General features: G+C 39.3%; 2 protein-coding genes across 4 annotated transcripts in view; one reads left to right on the top strand and one right to left on the bottom strand.

The window, feature by feature from the left end:
* HLCS (holocarboxylase synthetase) overlaps positions 1-450 on the bottom strand; it is a 126,539-nt gene extending 126,089 nt beyond the window's left edge. The window contains exon 1 of one of the 2 annotated variants that reach the window (XM_063345677.1): positions 165-450. In XM_063345677.1, the coding sequence (XP_063201747.1) occupies positions 165-389 (225 nt within the window). In that variant the 5' untranslated portion in view covers positions 390-450. The remainder of the gene's footprint in view (positions 1-164) is intronic. The other variant, XM_063345686.1, reaches the window with a different exon arrangement.
* On the top strand, positions 229-15,544 carry RIPPLY3 (ripply transcriptional repressor 3). 2 transcript variants are annotated; one of them, XM_063345759.1, is made up of 6 exons: positions 229-362; positions 6,135-6,253; positions 6,377-6,518; positions 7,373-7,442; positions 10,824-10,891; positions 12,125-15,544. In XM_063345759.1, the coding sequence occupies exons 1-6, from the start codon at positions 325-327 to the stop codon at positions 12,270-12,272; spliced, it is 585 nt and encodes a 194-aa protein (XP_063201829.1). In that variant the 5' UTR covers positions 229-324; the 3' UTR covers positions 12,273-15,544. The 2 variants fall into 2 exon arrangements, with proteins under 2 accessions (XP_063201829.1, XP_063201820.1); XM_063345750.1 differs by having other exon boundaries at positions 232-362; positions 6,132-6,253.
* The last annotated feature ends 3,920 nt before the right edge of the window (positions 15,545-19,464 follow it).

The following is a 19,464-nucleotide window of genomic DNA, read 5'->3' as shown; positions in this document are numbered from 1 at the left end:
AGGAGAGGCGGCAGCCGCGCAGTTCGGCCGGCAGCCGGCGGAGAAGGCGGCTGGCCGTTGCCACGGTAACACGGGAGGCCGCTCCCGGCACGGCTTCTTCCCGGTCCGGGGCACCGCCGGGCGAAGCACCTCCCAGGCCTCAGCCCCAGGGCTCGGGGCGGTACCTGCGTCTCGTCCGTGAAAAAGACTTTGTTCCCTATCCTGAGGCAGACCTGCTCCTCGTGGGAAGGGGACGACGGCGGCGGCTGCCGAGCCGCGGGCCCGGCGCAGCGGCAGAAAGTAAAGGAGCAGCGGGAGCGGTGGAGGCGGCGGACGGTGCGGCGGATGAGCGCGGCCGAGCGCGGCCCCCAGCGTGCCCAGAGGTAGAGGTAGCAGAGCGTGATCAGCATGGCGCGCGCGCCCCCCGCCCCCGCCACGCCCCGGACACGCCCCGGCACGATCCCAACGGCCGAGCAGGGGGGAGCTCCCCCCCCGCCCCGCGCCGCCCGCGCCAAAGAGAAAGGGGCGAGCCGGTTGGGCGAGCCGACCGGCCGCTCTGATTGGCTTGGGCGGCCTGGCGCGCGCGGCGCCCCGCCCTTTCCGAGCCCGGGGCCGGGGGGGGGGGGCGCGGTGAGGGTTTGCGCGGAGCCGGTTGTGGGCGCTCCTCGAGGTGCGGCTCGCGCAGCGACACCGGCGGCTCGCGCTGGCGGCAGGGGGCACCTGGTGAGGCAGAAAACACAAAACTATGCTTTGAAACGACGTTTAAAGAGGAAAAAAAAAAATCAAAAAGGTCCAGGCTGGGAGTTCTCTCCGCCGCGTTAGTTGTCACACACGAGGGGCGGTGAGGTGAGGAGCAGAGGCCTGTGTCCTCCCGCCCCGGCTCCTAAGGGCATCCTGCAGCTTCTGCTCTCCAAAGCCAACCCCGACCCGATGGACAACGGTTTTGGGTGAATGCGGTGGCTCAGTGTCATGGGATGGGTCACAGGACCTGCCGTTCGGCTATGTGTCACCCGTGGTGCCATCTACGCATGCAACGCAGGGAGCTGAGTTCACGTTTCCAGTATAAAGATCAGTTTGGTATCTTGTCAGCTACAGGTGACCTTGCTGCTATGGGTCATGGAAATGTATATACCTGTCAGGCAAAACAGTGAGGGACAAAGTATTCATCGCTTGTTTCCGTGCAGCAACAGGGAAGGATCTCATCTTCCTCAGAAATGGCTCCACTCTGCCACATGACCTTATTTCAGGGTGCGGGGTAGCCTAGAGGAGCAGTATCGCCTCCGTCACAAAACCGGATGAAGACACCAGTCTCCAGGTCCCATACCTGTTTCAGCATAGCCACCAGAGGGCAAAGCGGTCACAAACAGATGCATTTGATTTCAGCCAATTCGTTTGATTCACAGAACAAGAAAGATGAGGTCAGGGCTTGGCGGGGCTGAGTGAGGGAATAAAACTCTAGGATTTGCTTGTGCCATGTGTGCTGCAAACATCATTTGCTACTACAGAAGATGCAAAAGAACTCATACAAGGCATCCCTTATTCCTGTGGTACGTCTATGCACAAAAGTTATTTAATAATTTTTATATTTTATGTGGAAGGCAGTCATAACATGGAGCTCTGTGAAAAGAATACATACATCAGTCTGATCCTAGCAGGTATTTAGTGGGTGAAATAGATACTTAGAGTGAAAAGAGAAGGGGAAAAAAAGGCAAGAGGAAAAATGAAAAAACACTAGAACAAAGAAGCCGACACCAACATTAAACAGTTGTAGCTGACAGATACGTGACAATCATTTCCTGAACAGGGCGTGAAGGGATGTTCTTTTTTATTATTCTGAACTCAAGGCCTTGTATGCACTTGGAAATTTACTAAAATAGGTATTCTAAAAGAACAATTTCCTAAATGGATCTCCAGCAACAACACACTGACATTGTAGATAAACAAGGAACAAGTTGGCCCTGCGCATTTTGAAACGGGCATCAATATGGAAAAAACCACCATCAGTACTATGACAGACATTTTTAATTCTTTAAATCTGCACCCGTAGCAGAAGCTCATTCAAAATGGTAGGAATCACTGACAATTTTCTTTTCCACAACACATGGCAGAAACAGGTGAGTTTCAGTTGGAGGGTCAAATAATTTAAATAATTCTCCTTCTCCATCTCAAGCTTAAGAAATACCAGCCTTGTGCTGCTGCTATAGCCTGTACCTCTTCTACAGAGGGAGGAACAAAGCCTCCAGTGGTCCTAACTTGGCATTACACACTGGTTCTTTGTGTGACTTTATCTTATGCGGGAAGTCAAAATACTTACCCAGGCACATCAAAAGAAAGAAAACAAGAAAAATACACAACCTCCAAAGAAAGCTCTCAAGTTTGGAATTCACTTTCTCTGTAATAGTTCAACAGCACATGCATTGCTGACCTTCAGAGCACACTGCAAAACACAGCTGTTTATATAACCTTTGCACAATGAGGAACATGCTTCGCCTAATCCTGCAGTGGCATCAAATGAAGTTAACTGCATTTTGATCCCTTTTTTTTTTTTAAGGTTCCCTAAGCCTGGAAAAGTTTATAAGTAAATGAGAAAACTGAATCAAAACTGCATGATGCAAAGGAATTTAAAGCAGAACAGTATACAGGCAAAACCAGTCACCATTTTAAGACAAGTTACTACACATTCTCAGAATAAATTTGAAGCCGTAAAGTTGCTGTAGGTTTTCTGTTTTCTATTATAGTGTAGCTTAGACTTAATAATGATAAACACTGATTAAAAGGTTAAGAATTTTAGATTGGGAAACATTCTTTTTTTATTATTGTGAAGCCAAGGCCTTGTATGCACCAGGAAATTTACTAAAATTGGTATTCTAAAATAACTATGTCAATCAGTTCCTCCTTACAGGAGGGTGGAAGGAAGCCGTGGAAAGAATCAGTGAGTAATATTAGCCTTCAGACTTCCCAGAACACTTGGGGTTTTCTCATAGAGAAAAGATTACAGAAAGATGTTGCGAGATGCAGAATGCCCAGATAGAGACATGAAATCGTTTAAAGAGAATGTGAAAAACCCTGAAGAAAGTGAATAGGTTAAATTTTCACTTTCTGCCCACAAGCTCAGAGAATCCCACCCCCTGGCAATGGGAGGGAAAGGCCAGCTTCAGTCTAGTGGGGGGTAAATCTCCCTTACCTCTTCAAACAGTCCATGAGGAGGGCTCCCAAAGGAGGCCACTCAGAACAGGGAGCCAGCTCTGCCATGTAACCTCAGCGCAGACGAGTGTCTCTTTTTTTAACTTTAAAGCAGTATTACGAGACTGGCCTTGCTGTGCTTTGTGAATGGCTCCGTTTCCTCCTCGTGTTCCCTAAAAGGTCTTCAACAATTTCTCTTTGAGGAGGTTTGCTATTAGTGGCTACAAGCGCCTGTGTCATGTTTAATACTAGATATTATTCAAAACTATAAATGCTGCAGATCTGTCCTGTTTCCTTGACTATACCAATTTATATTGAACACTATTCTTGCAAATGCAGAAGTGCTTTCACGAGAAAACGGAGTAAAACAGGTTTCCCACAAAGATAAAAAACCTCTTCCAATTAACACAAAATAATTATCTTACAGCTCATTTATCTCTAAAAGTCAGAATCAGGTCTGTCAAAGTTATTTTCATGTAGTATCAGAAGTCTGAAAAAAACTCCTGGCTTCTGGGAAAAATGTATGAGCATCTATAACAGAATCGGTGTTTTCTGATTCTGTGAAGTGCTTTTCACCAAATACAGCATCTTGTACGAAAACGAAGTACACTGCAAAAAGTAATATAGTTCTTAAAATTAGACAGCTATGACTGGACTGATGCCTTTTTTTTTTTTAGAAACTAGAAATCATACACTATTACAGCTACCTATATTTTATTGGAACAAACCATTTTCCACAGATCTGCAACCTGAATTTAGCTAATGATTTCCATGAAAATACTAGTTAAAGTTGTGTGCTTCAGTTAATTAGTAAAATAATGTAATATTAACTTATATTTTTTCTACACTGTTACATGTAATTATATTAGATTACATTATAGCTTCATTAACAAAATTATATTTTCAATAATTTTGTAATAAATTTGGTCTTGCAGGGCTTTATCAACAGATTTACTTGATGGTAACTTTTCATCTTCTGGAGAGCTATACTTCAGTAGTTTAGGCTTTGATCCTGCACTAATATCCATGTTGGCAGATTCTATCCAGAGGTATAAATCAATTATCCTCACATACGGATCTGATTGCAAGATCAGGACCACAGACTTCAGTTGTGTAATGCACACTTCCCTTTCAAATATCAAATTAAATTACGTCTAAATAAAACTAATCCAATGAAATTATATATGTGTATTTAACACTGTAATTCAGCAAGATATTTAATTACAATTTAAGTTACTTAAGAAGTTTGCCATTTTTTCTCAGGACCCATGCAGCTATTTAATATATAGTCTGTTCTTTGAATATTATTCACTATATTCTTCATTCTAATAATTGCATTAATTTTCATACATAATGTTTAAAGTTATTAGACTGTACATATATTTTCTTCTTTGAGGTATTGTATTATTTGCTTAGTTACAAATTTACAAATATTACACAGCATTTAAACATGGGAGGAAGGAGATTTAGACTGAGTCCTCTATAGCATATCATCAGTGATTCCCAGAACAGCATTTAGTGGCTTTGGCCTTTGAGTTTAAACTGTCTGCTTATCACAGCAAGAAGGGATGTTTTAAAGAACAGGAGAAATTAATGTAAATGTAAGAATTGGATCTCAAGAAATCAAATCCTGGAAATTGTTACTGAAAACTACTTCAAAAACACCAGAACCTGAGTTATGCTATAACTTTTGGAAGTCTTAGGAGCCCCAGGTAGCTAAGACAACCACACAACTTGCATCAATGTAGGAAAATCAGTCTGACTTTCAAATCTGACCTAAGCTCCTCCCTGTCGGAAAAAAGACACTTAAATTTATGCAAAATCAGTAGAATGCACAAAAACCACACATGCAAAGGTACCTATATAATGTCTTCTAATACAGAACAATTTCAGGGGAAAATTATGTCTCTCAAGGGATTATACCCAGTGAGACCAGCTCCTTCTTGCTGTGCTACCTCCAGCTGGATCACAACTTGCAAAAGAGCCACAAGGCTTATCTCGGAGGGATCTGACTCCCACTGAGAATTTTCACTGTCCTCTAGAACAGACTGTTTTGATGGTTTCTTCAGCTAAGTCTGCTAGAAGGGACCTAATTCGTACTAAATAATTAATGGGTGTTCCATGTTCCGTAAACAAAATTATTTAATTATTTTTCTCTCTCTGGGAAGAAAGTTCACAGTAGAAACCAATTATATTTGGGAGCTGAATCTGTTCCCTTTGATGTCTGTGTGTAAACAGCACCTGTGGAAAGAGAATTCAGCTTACGTTCTTATAATCCTCTTCCATCTCTGCAGTAGTTTGGAAATAAAGGAAACAAAGTGAACTGTAGCAAAGAACCATAACAATGAAAATCAGATAATGTCACCCACAAGGTAATAAATTGTTTTTGTACAATGTAACAGGCTATGAGTAATGCACGCTACAAATGAAAACAGTGGGAAGAAAGCTTGGAAGAAGTCTGCTTCTATTCAGTATTTGTAGACTTAAAGCATATATTGCATAATTTGAAATGAAAGATTCCTCCAAACAATGGCATTGATAACTGTTATTCTTTGATAGACAAAGTAATCTTTCTTGGCATAAACTTTCTTCCATCAAATAGCAATCAAATTAAAGGAACATCCCTATAGTCCTGAGGAAGTCACTAGGCCTGTCTTTAAACCCTCTCACCTTCACTGCATTTTGGTTATCTTTTTCACTTCTAAAGTTAGGACAGGGAAAAGACTTCAGTCATTAAAAAAATTATTTTACATTTAAAATTCTCTTTGAGTCTGTATTATACTTTCTTAGGACAGGATGTTGATGAGTTTTCCCAAACCGTGCAAAAAGAGTACTTACATCATATATTTCATATAGAGTAAATATGTAGTTTGTAAAACAGCAACAGAAAGATAAGGGGCGCAAATTATTTTCCATGTGATTTGCTAATCAAACTTAACAAAAAGCCTCTGTTTCTCTGTTTCCCCTAGCAGTGCTCTCCCCAGGACAGCCTGCCAACCTGAGAGCCCTAGCTGTGAACTGTTTGGTGGAGTCAAAAGAAATCTCATTAAGGACGTTTCTCTCCTTTTACCTGAGGCCTTGTTTGTTTTAGGTAAGTATTCTTTGGGAGTTAAGATAAAGGAGGGGCTGAAAGGCCCAGGCAAGCGCCCAGCCTGCTACAGGCTTTAGACCATCAAATGCCATGGAGGGTGCAGCTGTGGGTCTCCCGCTCCAGGCTGCAGCGGGTCCCATCTGCCATCACTCCCAGGGCACCCGGCGACAGCAGCGGCACCCGCCCCAGCCGAGGGAGCCCCCAGAGAGGTAAGGCAGGTGCAAGGAGACTTTTTTTCAGCAGCCTTCCTTTCAAAACTCCAACTGTAAGTATCATTTGAGTGTAACGATTTCCTCATTGGATTAGACAACGGAAAACAATTTTCAACTTCAGAAGTAAAGGGCAAAATATGTTTCTGAAAACATTTCAGTAGGAACAGGTGTTTTATTCGTTTTGCCAATATTTTATCCTTTTCATTCAAATATTTCAGAACTTACTTATAAATGGAAGTAAATGAAAATTAAGGTTGTGATAACCAATATTTTTTTTTAAGTTTTTTTACCTTTTATATCTGAAAGCACTTTCCTATTTCCCAGTCTGTATGGATCTGTTACACAGTGGCAGAGATGGAAAGTACTGTTAGAACGAGCACCCATAATTGTAGTCCCCCTCACCAAACAAAAGGCAGACATAGCATCCACCACTGCATATGCTCTCTTAAGCTAATTAGATCAGATTGCCCATGTCAGTTTAATGCTGGAGTTGCTTACTCAACAAATAACCAGCCACTCAATGACGACACGGAGTCTGTATTTAGACATACTGTCAGAGAGGGTGGGTTACTTTTTATTTCATAGCAGTGCTGCATAAATTAAAAGATTTCAGTATTAATTACATCATCATTTGGAGTTCAATGCAGTCACTTGTTGTGAAATCTTAAAGGAAAATGACACCTTAGTTAAAAACGTGCAAGCCATTGTCTAGTTTGTTTAATCAGATCGTAGACAGAAGACAGACTAATATTGCCATAGAAATCAGATTTATCAAATCAAAATGTGTTGGAAAAAAAATCATGTTATTTCAAAAGATACCAGCACAATCTAACAAAAGGAGCTGTACTGTATGGATATTACGCCAAAGAATTAACAGTGGGAGCGCTATTCTATCTTAATCTTTCAGCAGCCCTGCTTTATGGAGGCCCTGGGTGCTCACAGCAAGAGACGGTGAGATGACAGAGAATCAACAAATGGTGAGACCAAATTCTGGAGAAAATAATCCTTACAGAAAACAGGTGCAGAAATTTAAACTATTTGAACACAGGAAGTGAGGCTTGGTCATCTAATAACTTGTTCTTTAAAACATTTCTTCAGTGTTAGAAAATACAGTTCAAATTACAGTGGTCTGTTCATGACAATGGTTAAGAGTATCTCTAATTTTGTATCAGATATAGAATCATTATCAGTTCTCAAAGAGCTGCAGAGAGCACTGCTTACTCAAAACAACCCTTAGTTTAACAGCAGTTTTTATTTGCTTAATGATAAAAATAAGAATATCCTCAGTTTGAAATTTCCAGGCCTAGTGTGTATGTGATATTTTGTATATAGAGGGGGCTTGAGGGAAAATGAGTTGAAATCTAAAAAATATACTTTCAGGTGCACAATTTTATTGATTGTTTTTTTGGGAGGGATGTTGCTGTAGCTAAACCAGCTAGGAAATCAACCAAAAATTGGATTTTAAAGTCGCTCTTACTGACAAGTGCCTTTGAAAGGTACCGTGATTATTAATTTTACTTATTCATGTAGGAAGATTTGTTAGGCTCAAAGAACAAAAACAGAGAGATTGAAGCACATTCAACGTAGGTCCCGATGCTACAAACTTGAAAAAATATATTGAAATAGTGCTACTCCCGTGCTTAGTTTTAGGCACCTGTGTGAGTTTTTGCAGCATCTGATCCACAGTTGCATCTTCACCTATTTACCAAAGGCTCAGCAGGTTAATACAACAACTGTCCTTAGTGGAAACCTTGAAATACTCACAATTTCTACTATATTCTAACATGTGCAGCACCTTTTTACCTTGTACTTTTTGTCTGCTGAAGATGGAGGTTGTAACTGTACAGATCTGAGGGAGTGCCACACTCCTCCCAGCAGGTGCCTTGGGAAAGTCTGAGGAAGAAAGTCTTTCCCAGCAGCGTTCCAGGCTTTGCCAGAGGCACCTGTAAATTTGCTAAGGATGAGAGGAGTCTTACTGCCATGAGAGTACGTGCTTACAGTGATGATTTTAAGAAACTAAGGTTTCTGAAATCAGGAAGTTGTGATTTATTAGTGATGTTATGTTTTTGTAAAAAATTTTATTCAACCAGCTTAAAAGTTTTAATTCACACTTGGGCTTCTGCCCACTTGTGTGAGAAAAACAAACCATATATGAAGTTTACCACACTGATGCTAAGAGCCTGGCATTGTTTCAAGCCAAATACAACTGAAATAGTTGGTTTCACTTTGTTAACATTTCTCCTTCCTGCCAGAGGCTTCTCAGATCCTTCTCATCCACACCTTATGACCCATCCACGCTGCTTCAGCACTCTAGATGTAGCTTGGGACCTAATGAGGGCTGAAGGAGGGCTTTTGGAGCCCTTTCATATGCTTTTTAACAGGGTGATGACAACTGAGGAAAGATGCTTGGATACTTTGTGTGGTACATAGGTGGGAAGAGGTGCTCACTGACACACACCTACATCCCACAGCTATGGAAGGCAAGAGCTATCTTCTTCAGCAGATACTGAGGTTTCTAGCAGAAGGCCTTCCAAGATGGGTTGAGCACAATGTTTTTGCTAGTTAGTTGCATGCTGGATACTTTTATTTTCTGCAGTGTATACATACAAATGCCAATACTTTACAGATCGGTAGACACTCCAAACACTGGAGAGTGAAGCAAATAAAAGTTTCAATATCCTCTATGTAACAAAAAAAAATGTTTAGGAATATACATATAAGAATCTAACTTGAGAAACTGAAACATGCAGAGCTAAGCACTAAAAAATAAAAGTACTGTTAAAAAATTTAAACTAATAATTTTACTTCTATTACCAGGAACATGTGTTACAATATACCAAATAGTTACCTATACGTTATATACTTTTCTTTATATAAAAAGTAACACTTTTCCTACTACCTAAATTCAAATATGTCATTATCTATGCCTGAAGAAAAGCCGTGAAAAGTAATTTAGTTACTATTGCCATATCTACAACATAATACAAATTAACACTGAACATTTTCAGCTGTATACAAACTGAGTTAAATTTTGCAATTAATTGGCTTTTATCAGAATTGCTTTTCAGAAATGCTGTATTATAGTCTGAAAAGAAAAAAGCATATAATGTATGTTTAATCAATACATGTTATTACATGTATAATTATTAAAACTCGATATGTATTCCAAAAAGTAGACAATATAAAATACAGGTCAATAAAGATAAAAAAGACTATTTCAATTTTAATGTAAATATGAAAGGAGAAAAATAACATGCAGTATTTAACACAGATATTATGATCACATCTAGAATGTTCATCCAGATCAGGAGTCCATTTTACTAGGTAGTGTGGAAACAAAGTAAATGAGTCTCCTGATTAAACACAAAAAACCTCAACAAAACCCTAACAGCCTGAAGACAAATCATTTTGGCTTACAGGACAAACAGGCAGGTACAAGAGAAACAGGCCAACATAAAAGGTACAGAAAGAACGTGATAGGACCCCTTGCTCAGTCTGTAGCCCAAGGGCTTTTGGGGGCCCACTAAAATATCCATGCTGAAACCTCCTTCCTCAGAAAGACAGATGAATTGCTCTGACAGTGGCAGAAGTCATCTTTGTCTGTGTGTAGCAGAGGGCATGGTTTCTAGCTTCTGGTCTCTAGAAGTTCTATCATAGCAAACCTAAATCTTCCTATTTTATGCACCATCCTAACAGGATTTGTATCATTAACATTTGCAAATTATTGGGGTTTTTTATTGACCTTAATTTGAAGGAATTTATTCTGTGATAAATTTAATTTTTATATTTAAGATGTATTTTTGTTAACTACGCTGTTGTATCAAGAATACGTACTTTTTATCACGGTTTGCATAGAAATACGAGATGCCAGTTGTCTCTTGATTTTACTGTTTGGACTTTCAACACGCTTGTGTGATCTTTGATTACAATTAAGCTTGCTGACTTGAACATTCCAAATCCAAACTGCTGGTTAGTGTGGTTGAAGAGGTATTTTATAAAACCCTAACCTCCCAATCCTTTAAACTGATTGAAAATCCTTTTTTTTGACAATCACTGAACTTCCATTTGGTGCTGTAGCCCACTAGTCGCTATAGATATTCCGTAAGAACTTAAGCAAAGTGTACAGCTTCATGGCTTTATGGCTCAAAAATGGACAAGTTCAAATGCTTTGTTAAATGTGCAGCTATTGGCAGACTGTGGGCACGTATATTCTCTGAAGTACACTTAGTCAGAATAAAACAACATGCAGCACAGCAAACAAAGCGACATTACTGTAGAATTTTACCTTTACCTGTAAAAAAAAATAGTGAAATCTTCATTTTTAGCCTATTCTAAATAACAAATGTGTCTCTTTACAGTCAGAACTGGATGGTCAACTAGTAAAGTTTAGATCAAAAGGAGCCCTGGGGTTTCAACATCCAGTGAGGTGAGTGAAATCCTATCACTTCATACAGGAAAAGTGACATCTTCCAAGACAAGACATATTCCTTCTCAGGAGAAGTATCAGTTTGACTCTGGAGTATCTTTTTAGTAATGCAGTTTAGCTACTCACCATACTCCACAATTTTTATCCCTCCACAAGGAAAGATGCCCAGGCTGAACAGAACCTGAAACAATATGAGAAATAATGAAAAGAAGAAAAAAGTGATCTTAAAAGAAACAATGCTCTTCTGCCTCATCTAATTTATATTTGTATTTATTGATACAATAACAAGCCCACAAAGCCCAAATAATTAATGTGAACAGCTGCTAATGGAATGTGACTTGTTACAGATCTGTGCCTTGAGGTTGCTTAAATTTGCTCTTGAATAAAAGTTGAATTCCAGGTAAAGATTTTCCTATGCTTGGGGGATTTATAAGGGTTTTCACCAACATTTGGATGCTTCAAGGCTTAATGACGTAGAAACTCCTAGTTTGGACTTTTGTGTAGAGGAGGAAAATTAATGGAATATCCCTCTTCTTCACAAGCACTTGTTTTTATAAAAGTTGAAGAAGCTTAAATTCTGCGTCACCTTTATCACTGTCAAATTCAATTGCAAACTGTCCAAAGTGGACCCAAGAGGAAGACAGGTACATACATATGCAAACAAAAACACAGGAGTTTTGCTTTAGTGGGAAAGCTGGTGAAAACCTGAAATGTAAACTGAGACATTTATGATTTCAATACAAAACAATATAAATTTTGAAATAAATCTCTCCCAGAGTATACTCCTCCTCCTCCTCCACCTGGAGACATAAAATCCACTAAGATTAACCTCTGTGCAACAGGCAACCCACCCCAATCTTAACTTGGTGTCTTAATCTTAATTCCAGAATCCCAGAACATTCCTCAAACTTCCCCCGAGCTGCATGGGACACTTCCATTCTAAACTGTGCTAAAACCCAAACTAAACCATCTTAAGCACGCATCATTGCTCTGCCAACAGTTTATCAGGGTGGGACCCTAGATAAATCCAATGCACAATATGCCCAAAGCAACTGAGGTAACTTAAAATCAACAGTACCTTTTAGTTAGCAACTTTTATTTTAAAAGACAAGGAACCCTAGGATTTTTCTCTCTCCAAATAAAGATAAAAATAGGTTTTAATACTCAAGCTAGCTTAGCTGGGAAAGCATTGCACAGTTTTACTTTTTATCTCAAAATATGTTTTCTTATTAGACTCTATTTACCCAAGTCCAAATCCCAAAAGTTTCTCAATAACATCGGAGAGAAGGTTCTGGCGAGTTTTCCAGTACAAGCTACAATTCACTTCTACAATGATGACACAGACTCTGAGGAAGATGAAGAAGAAATCAGTTCAGCCTAATAATGAACAGTGGTCAGCCTTCAACAAAAGCAAAATAAAAATTAAAAAATCAAGAGATAAAAAAAGAACTGTCAGAAACGTATGGACTAACATCTGACTGATCAAAGAAATACATCAAAGCTCAAAAGAGAACTATTTATAACTATCTTACCAAGAAAAATGAGTCAATGCAACTGGAAATGAAGAGGAAATCCTTTTGTGTTTTGAGAGACTTTTAAATGAAACCCTGAAGCTGAACAAAAAATTATAAGGTTTAAATCAAGTTGGCTTAAGTAACATGGATTAGGAACATGAAGAACACTGTACTTAGTTACTCACTGTTTTTTACATTGCAGTCCTGATAAAACGAAAATAGTATTGATTATGAAGTAAAATAATATAATATACAGCCCCCAAATAACCCAAAGGCTTTGAAACACAATGTTTGAATTTAAGCTAGAAATTACTTAAAATGCAAAGACTATTGCTTATTAGCTCCATGGGGCATGTTTATTAAATGATGTATGCCAGATTGGCCTAATCCATTTCCAGTATAACTCCCTGTCAAGACAAGTTCTAAATGTCAGTTGTGATATTTTCTGGGGTCCTGTCATTCTGTTATTATCGTATTTCCCCCCTGTAATCAGAAAAGTGCCTTTTTGTCAGTCAAAAAACAAGTCAGCCTTGATTAAAAACTATGATTTAATTTAAGGACACATTAAAACATGCATTATGTGCTACCTTTTTGTCTTCACTACGATATTAAAATCTCATTTCTAGTACACTTGAATCTATGATTTTAATATACCTGACTAGATTCCCATCTAGTGGGGTTTGAATATGTATCTTACTACCTTGATATTTCTTTTAAATTGATGTTCAGGAAGACTTAAGTTACCAATTTGCATAAGCACCTTTGTGTTATGTACAATGTAGACACTTATATTCCAACACTGTTATTCCACTAGCAAAAACTGCTTTTTCAGTACAGTTTATTTCATTCAGAAAATTGGTATAATCTGTTCTGGTTAACCTTTTGTCTGCATAAATTTTGTATGCTCAGAGAGTTTGCCAGTACTTGTCTTGCTATGCCAGAATTTTTTAATTAGCTCAAAGATTAGCTATTTGGCCCCACTATGTTTCAGAATTACTATCCTTCAAGTATCTTATCTCTAACCAGAACTGCCATAGTTTCCCCAGAGACAAGGCAAAGGCAGAATCCAAGAGTCTTGACCTTTTCTACACTACTGTTGGTGGTGTAGATAAGGTCAGACTGTTGTAAGAATCACCTAAAGTGTCTGTCAGGTCTTCCTCTTAGTACGACGTACTGTCAAAGTGATAGCGTAAGTCTAGCAAATTAGGAAATGAATGAACATACTAGAATGGAAGATTTTTTAAAAATCTCCATTCACAAACTAGAAAGTGGACTGATAAATTAAATTCGCACAAGGAGACAGCATCCTATAATATATGGAATTACAAGAACTAGTTAAATTGTAAACACTGGTGTGACACATGAAAATTCAGTTTTTAGATTTCACTCATTTGTCATCTCCACATCTTCACTTCCCAACATATGGAACTAAAATACAGACATTTTAAAGGTCTTTCACTTTTCTCACAAGATTATTTACTAAAATTATTTATGCTGCAGCTTCATTGTTGTTCAGCCTGTAGAATAAACAAACAGAAAAGCATACAAGATTTAAAAGGTCAGTGATGACGTATTGCCTACAATGGTCAAATTACTGTACATTAAGCCTCAACTTCTTCCTTGCAAGAAGCTCTAGTCTCCATCAATGCTCAGCTCAGTTCACGCTCAAATTTTGGAGTTCTGCCCTTACCTTCGAGTCCTGAGCAGGGCTTTTTCTCACCTTTTAAGACACCTCTGTGTGCTGCCTTTTTTCTCTGTGCTATGACACAAACCAACCCGGTTAGTGCTCAATTGCTCAGGCCCTCATTGAGGATTACTGGAATCTGGAGGGACATGTTGAGGGAACCATCTCCATCCCCTATGAAAACGGTGGTTACCACGCAATCCCCACACAGCACAGTGCTCCCTAACACACACACTACGCTGAAGAGCCATTTGCCTCACACAGATATTGTCACCATTTAAGGATCCATTATGCAAAAGGAACACTCTGTAGGTTCTTCCTTGCTAGTTCTTACCTTCCTATTGAGACCACGTTGCCTGTTACTACTTCCTCCTCCTTTACAGCTTCTCTGCCTGCCCTGCAGATGCCCAGCAGTGGACTGTGGTTACTCTTTAGAAAAGTATCAGATGAAACCAGCGCGTGCTTGTGGACACAGATGCCCCGCAAGAGCTGGTGTTGCTATTATTGCAGGAAAGCAATGAGGAACCAATATCTGCAGGACCGCGTGACATAAATGGAGGTCAGCTTCAGTTGCAACTGAGACTGATCTTCCTGCATTACGAAGAGGTTTTGAGCTGGAGGGACTGGCATGGGTGGGACTATGTATTGACACTGAGGACTGGTTATTGACTCCAGACGTGAATCTTCAAAAGCTCTATCTGAAAACGTAGTAACTGCATCCTGGATGACCAGCAGAAGTTACCCTGTTTTTGGAAAGACAGAGCTTTTGAAGATCTGCGTCTGGGGTTAATAACCAGTCCTCCGCATCAACACATCATCTTCCAGGCACTCACTCCATTTGCGTGCAGCTTTGTTATCCTGTCCCATACTCTCACCAGCTGGTAGTCAACCAGTCTGGAGTGGCAAGTGGCTCACTCAGATGTGTGAAAAAGCCTCCTGGACTTTCTGGCAGCAGCATACCAGACCACCACCAGGTTCTGAGTTGATTTTTGGTTGGTGAAGTCTACTGAATACTTTGAGAAATGGAAAGCATCGGTTTCAGTGTACTAACTATTTTTCAGGAGTGTTGGCAAAGAACCTTTGGCAGGTAGGAGCTACAGATGGGGTAACTAGTAAAACAACACAAGAGAACAGATAGAGTGTAGACAGTAGCCATACATACTAACAGAACTACCACATCAATACTGGATGGGGCATCTTATTCCAAGTTTCCTGGTAATGTGTCCAGGCAGAATCTGAACATTTTGAACTTGTCCAGAATTTCCAGACCTACAGCAAACCAAGTGGGATGGTAGCTCCATGAAAAACATTCCTAGGCAGAAAAGATGAGCCGTTTTAGACAAATGCTGAAGGTTTGGAAATCACGGACAAGCGGGCACTGAAAAAATGCAGATCAACTACCCAGAATGTGAGCCATAATCTGATGTACCCTAGAAAATTATATTTGTACTTAAATTAATGCAATAAAGCCGGGGGTGGGGCGGGGAGGGAGGATGATCGAGTATACAGATTACACAAACAACAAAACAGATCAGAACTTTTCAGCCTGGAAGACATGACTGAGTATATAAACACAGTCTTTAACATCTTGAGTGGCTTGGAGATGGCAGAGAATGATTGCACATCAAATGAAAATAGTGAGCAGCGAGTTTAAAACAAAAGGAAGCACTTAACCCAACTCGTGATTACGCTGTGATGTTGTTGAAACTAAGAGTTTACCTACTTACAAAAAGTAAATGAAAGATTTTCTTAAGAAAAATGCAGAGATACAAGATCTGGCTTAGAAGTTTCATATCGTCGCAGGCTGGGGAAGCATTCTGGGAAAACATTACTAGCTTTTTGCCCTAATCTTTGCTCTTACTGTTATGGCAGGCACTCTTAGCCAGTGTTGGAGGCAGGATATCAGCTATTTTTATCTTTGGTCTCCCACAAAACAGCCATTTTAATACTTGTAAATGTGCTACATCCTGGATGCATCAGATGCAGATTTAATGACATAAGCAAGTGCTGTTAGAAATCCACACCTCTGGAACAGAAGTGTGTTCTTCAAGACAGCACAACAGACACCAATATTGGAAAAATACAATTGGATAATGGATGAGAGTCTTACCAAAGGCTGTTAGAAATATCAAAACAAATCATCTTGCACAGCTGCTGAAGTCTGACAACATTGTATTGGCCTAAACTGATTCGATTTCTCAGACTCTGCTGAGAGACATTCCATTTGGTTTCCCCTGTATTGTCAAATTCCATTTTCAAATTAAGGGAATATGACTGTACTATTTACCTGATTGGCAATATTTAACTACAGTCATTAGAGAAAGCCAAAACTGTATTACCCTTTTTCTGTCAAGACAACATTCTTTTTGTCAAATAACTGACTGTCTTTTCATGTTACAATATCAACATACCCTTATTTGCACACTTAAATAAAATATGCATTGAGATTTCTTACCAGTTTGTTAATAATTAAGAGAAGACTAAAAGTGAACTAATATAGTATCTCTCTTAACCAACTGCAGCTAACTTTCAGTTTTCTGTTCTAGTTTGTTACCTCATCTGTGATTTGACCTTGCTAAGTTTTCAGTGACCTTAGAATCATCCATCATTTACAGGAAAAAGATAACAAAGCATCCCCAAAGAATGAGTTTATCACAAGTTTACTACTTCAAAGACAAGATTAGAAACAGTATTTTACAGATTAAAACATTGGCTCAGGATTTCTGTTCCACAGAACTTCCCTTAGAGGTTCAACAGCTGTAACATTTCCAGCAAATGCTACCTTTCGATTTCCATTGTTTAAAATTATGACAGTAAAAGAACAAGCTAATGTTCCATTGGTACATGAATGCTGGAGAGGTATCTAGACAGTGTCTACAATTTTGTAGACACTACTGTGTGTACGCTTGTGAAAAATCAAAATTAAAGTATGTTCATAAAACAGAATTCTACTTCTAAACTCTTTTAAGACAAGCTCTTGAAGGATACGTATATCCATGGGAAGCATATCCTTGCATGACATTAAAGTTTGTTGAGTGTTCTTTCCAAATATGATGCAGTAATAATTTGGATAAAGAGAAAAAGACCTGTTCTGGTTTTTTCTAAGCTACATTTATACTGAGAGAATGACAACAGTAGCAGGACTAAATTGCCACAACCGAGAAAAGGCAGTCTTCACAATAGCAGTTTTATGAGCTCTGGAGACAAAATCCATCGAATTCACTGAAACATCTACCATTTAATTACACCCCATAAAATGCTGATTTCCAGACTGGATTAATCTATCACCTGCTTTTAGCAAAAGGCTGAGAATTAAGCTGATACATAAACTGCACAGCATACCAACAAAATTTACTTTGGCAGTCCCTCCAAATCTCTCTTTGTTCTGGAAACCCGCAGAACAAGACTAAATGCTTCCAAAACTTTCTCCTCAGAATACGGTTCAATTCATGAATAGAGGTAGAGATACAAAAAAACCCCATTCATCTCAGTTGGTTTAGAGCTGACCGGAAATCTAACAGTGCAGCAGCAAGCAGGATTTTGCATTAAACATTTTAGTCACTCAGACTCAAGTGCCCACGGAAAAGGTACATTATGGAACAAAACGTATTTACACAAAATCATTTATTAACTATTCTGCTTGTGAGTCAGAAATACTTTATCATTTACACCCACAAATGAAACTGAAGTTCACACAAACTGCCTGGTAAAGAAATCAACTATTTGAAAAGTCTTTTTCAGAAGAGCTTTAGTGGTGAGTTTCTCATTGTACCTCTAGGTGGGAGCTTTGGCATGGATGTGAATTAAGCATAAGAGAAACACTGTACTAGGGCAAAGATCTCGTAGCTTCTTATCACTCTTATAAAACTGAATTGCTACAGATAGAGACAAGGCATTGATTTGTTAACACCTTCCTGGGACAGAAGCTGGAGCAGGGGAGAAGAGGAAGAAGAGTCGAACACTATTTAGGCTACCTCACCATTACCTCCATTCTCATATTCAATTTTTGTCAGAGGTGGAAAGTTCACTGTTTCTACAGTTACAATCTCTTCTCTTCATTAAGGTTATCTTTTCGGCCTAACTTTTCCTCATTTAACTTATAGTGTCTTAAGGCCCACTAAAAAGAACAACAAAACCTATTAGTATTACTTTACCACCATCCTTCCTTGCATACGCTTTATTTGACGTTGGTGGTAGAGTTGAATTTTTAATGTTTATAGACCACCTAGCACAGAGGTGTACCCATGAACAACCGGAGTACCAGAAAGAGATCTAGACTGTGGAACTAAAGCATGCATACATTTTCCCTGCTCCCACTCGCAGAAAAGCTGCAGGCACACTACGTGCCTTGCAGGCAACATGAGCCCTCCTGATTTAGGCCAATTTCAAACTTTACGGAAATGTTGTCTGCAGCAACAGTGTAAACATTTAATATTACAGCTTTCTGACTTATATGAGAGAGTCTTTGCTTGTACTTACTGAATTTCTGCCATTAAAAAATGTAGACTAATATAATTTGTTACTCATCTTTCAGCCTATTCTACACACACACCCCCGTCACAAACAACGATATTTTAAGATCGTCAATCAAATCAAGCTGACAGCATTCCCTAGTATGCTCAAAATATTTTTAAGATGGCCTGTACATTTCAGAATGCTTTAGGTAACAGCAAAAGTATACCTGTGTATCTCAAGGAGGAAGACAACTCCATTTTACTACTGCTGAAACAAGTGTTTTCACTCAGCATTGCTTCCTGCAAGGACATCACTCTCATGCCTACAAACTGAAATAACACGCGAGATGCCTCGTTTCTTTTTCTTTCATTTTCTTATTTCAGTCATCCTATCTGTAGGAACAGTAAACACACACACAAAATTGTGCTAACTTTTTGCTCATATGTGCCTGCATATTTTAATCCTTTATACCTTTGAACTTCACAACAGAGCATTTACCTCTTTCACTAAGGCTCCCTGTTAATTTAAATTAAAGTGGCAAAATACTTCTGTTAATGCTTACATCAAAAATGAAATCATGTGGATACACAAAGAATTTAGCTCTTCTGCTGCTTCATCTGCATACATTTGTGCTGAAGCCTCCAAGCTGTATTGAAGCTTATGGCATTCAATACAGTGCAATGCAAAAGACTAAAATCCAAGATAGCTTCCCTTTTTGTATCAGTTGCATGACTCTCTGGTCCCAAAGTTTCCCTTTCAGTACTTCTCAACTTCAACATCATAAACACAGTGCCTGTGTTGTTACTACCCTTCCCTTTACAGCGAAGATGGAAAGAGACACGGGAACAGGTTTCCCAGGGCAGTTGTGGACTCCCCATCCCTGGAAGTGTTCAAGGACAGGCTGGATGGGGCTTTGAGCA

This window comes from Chroicocephalus ridibundus, chromosome 1 (assembly GCF_963924245.1).
Source record: "Chroicocephalus ridibundus chromosome 1, bChrRid1.1, whole genome shotgun sequence".
Taxonomy (NCBI): Eukaryota; Metazoa; Chordata; class Aves; order Charadriiformes; family Laridae; genus Chroicocephalus; species Chroicocephalus ridibundus.
This window is presented reverse-complemented; position numbering and strand designations above follow the sequence as displayed.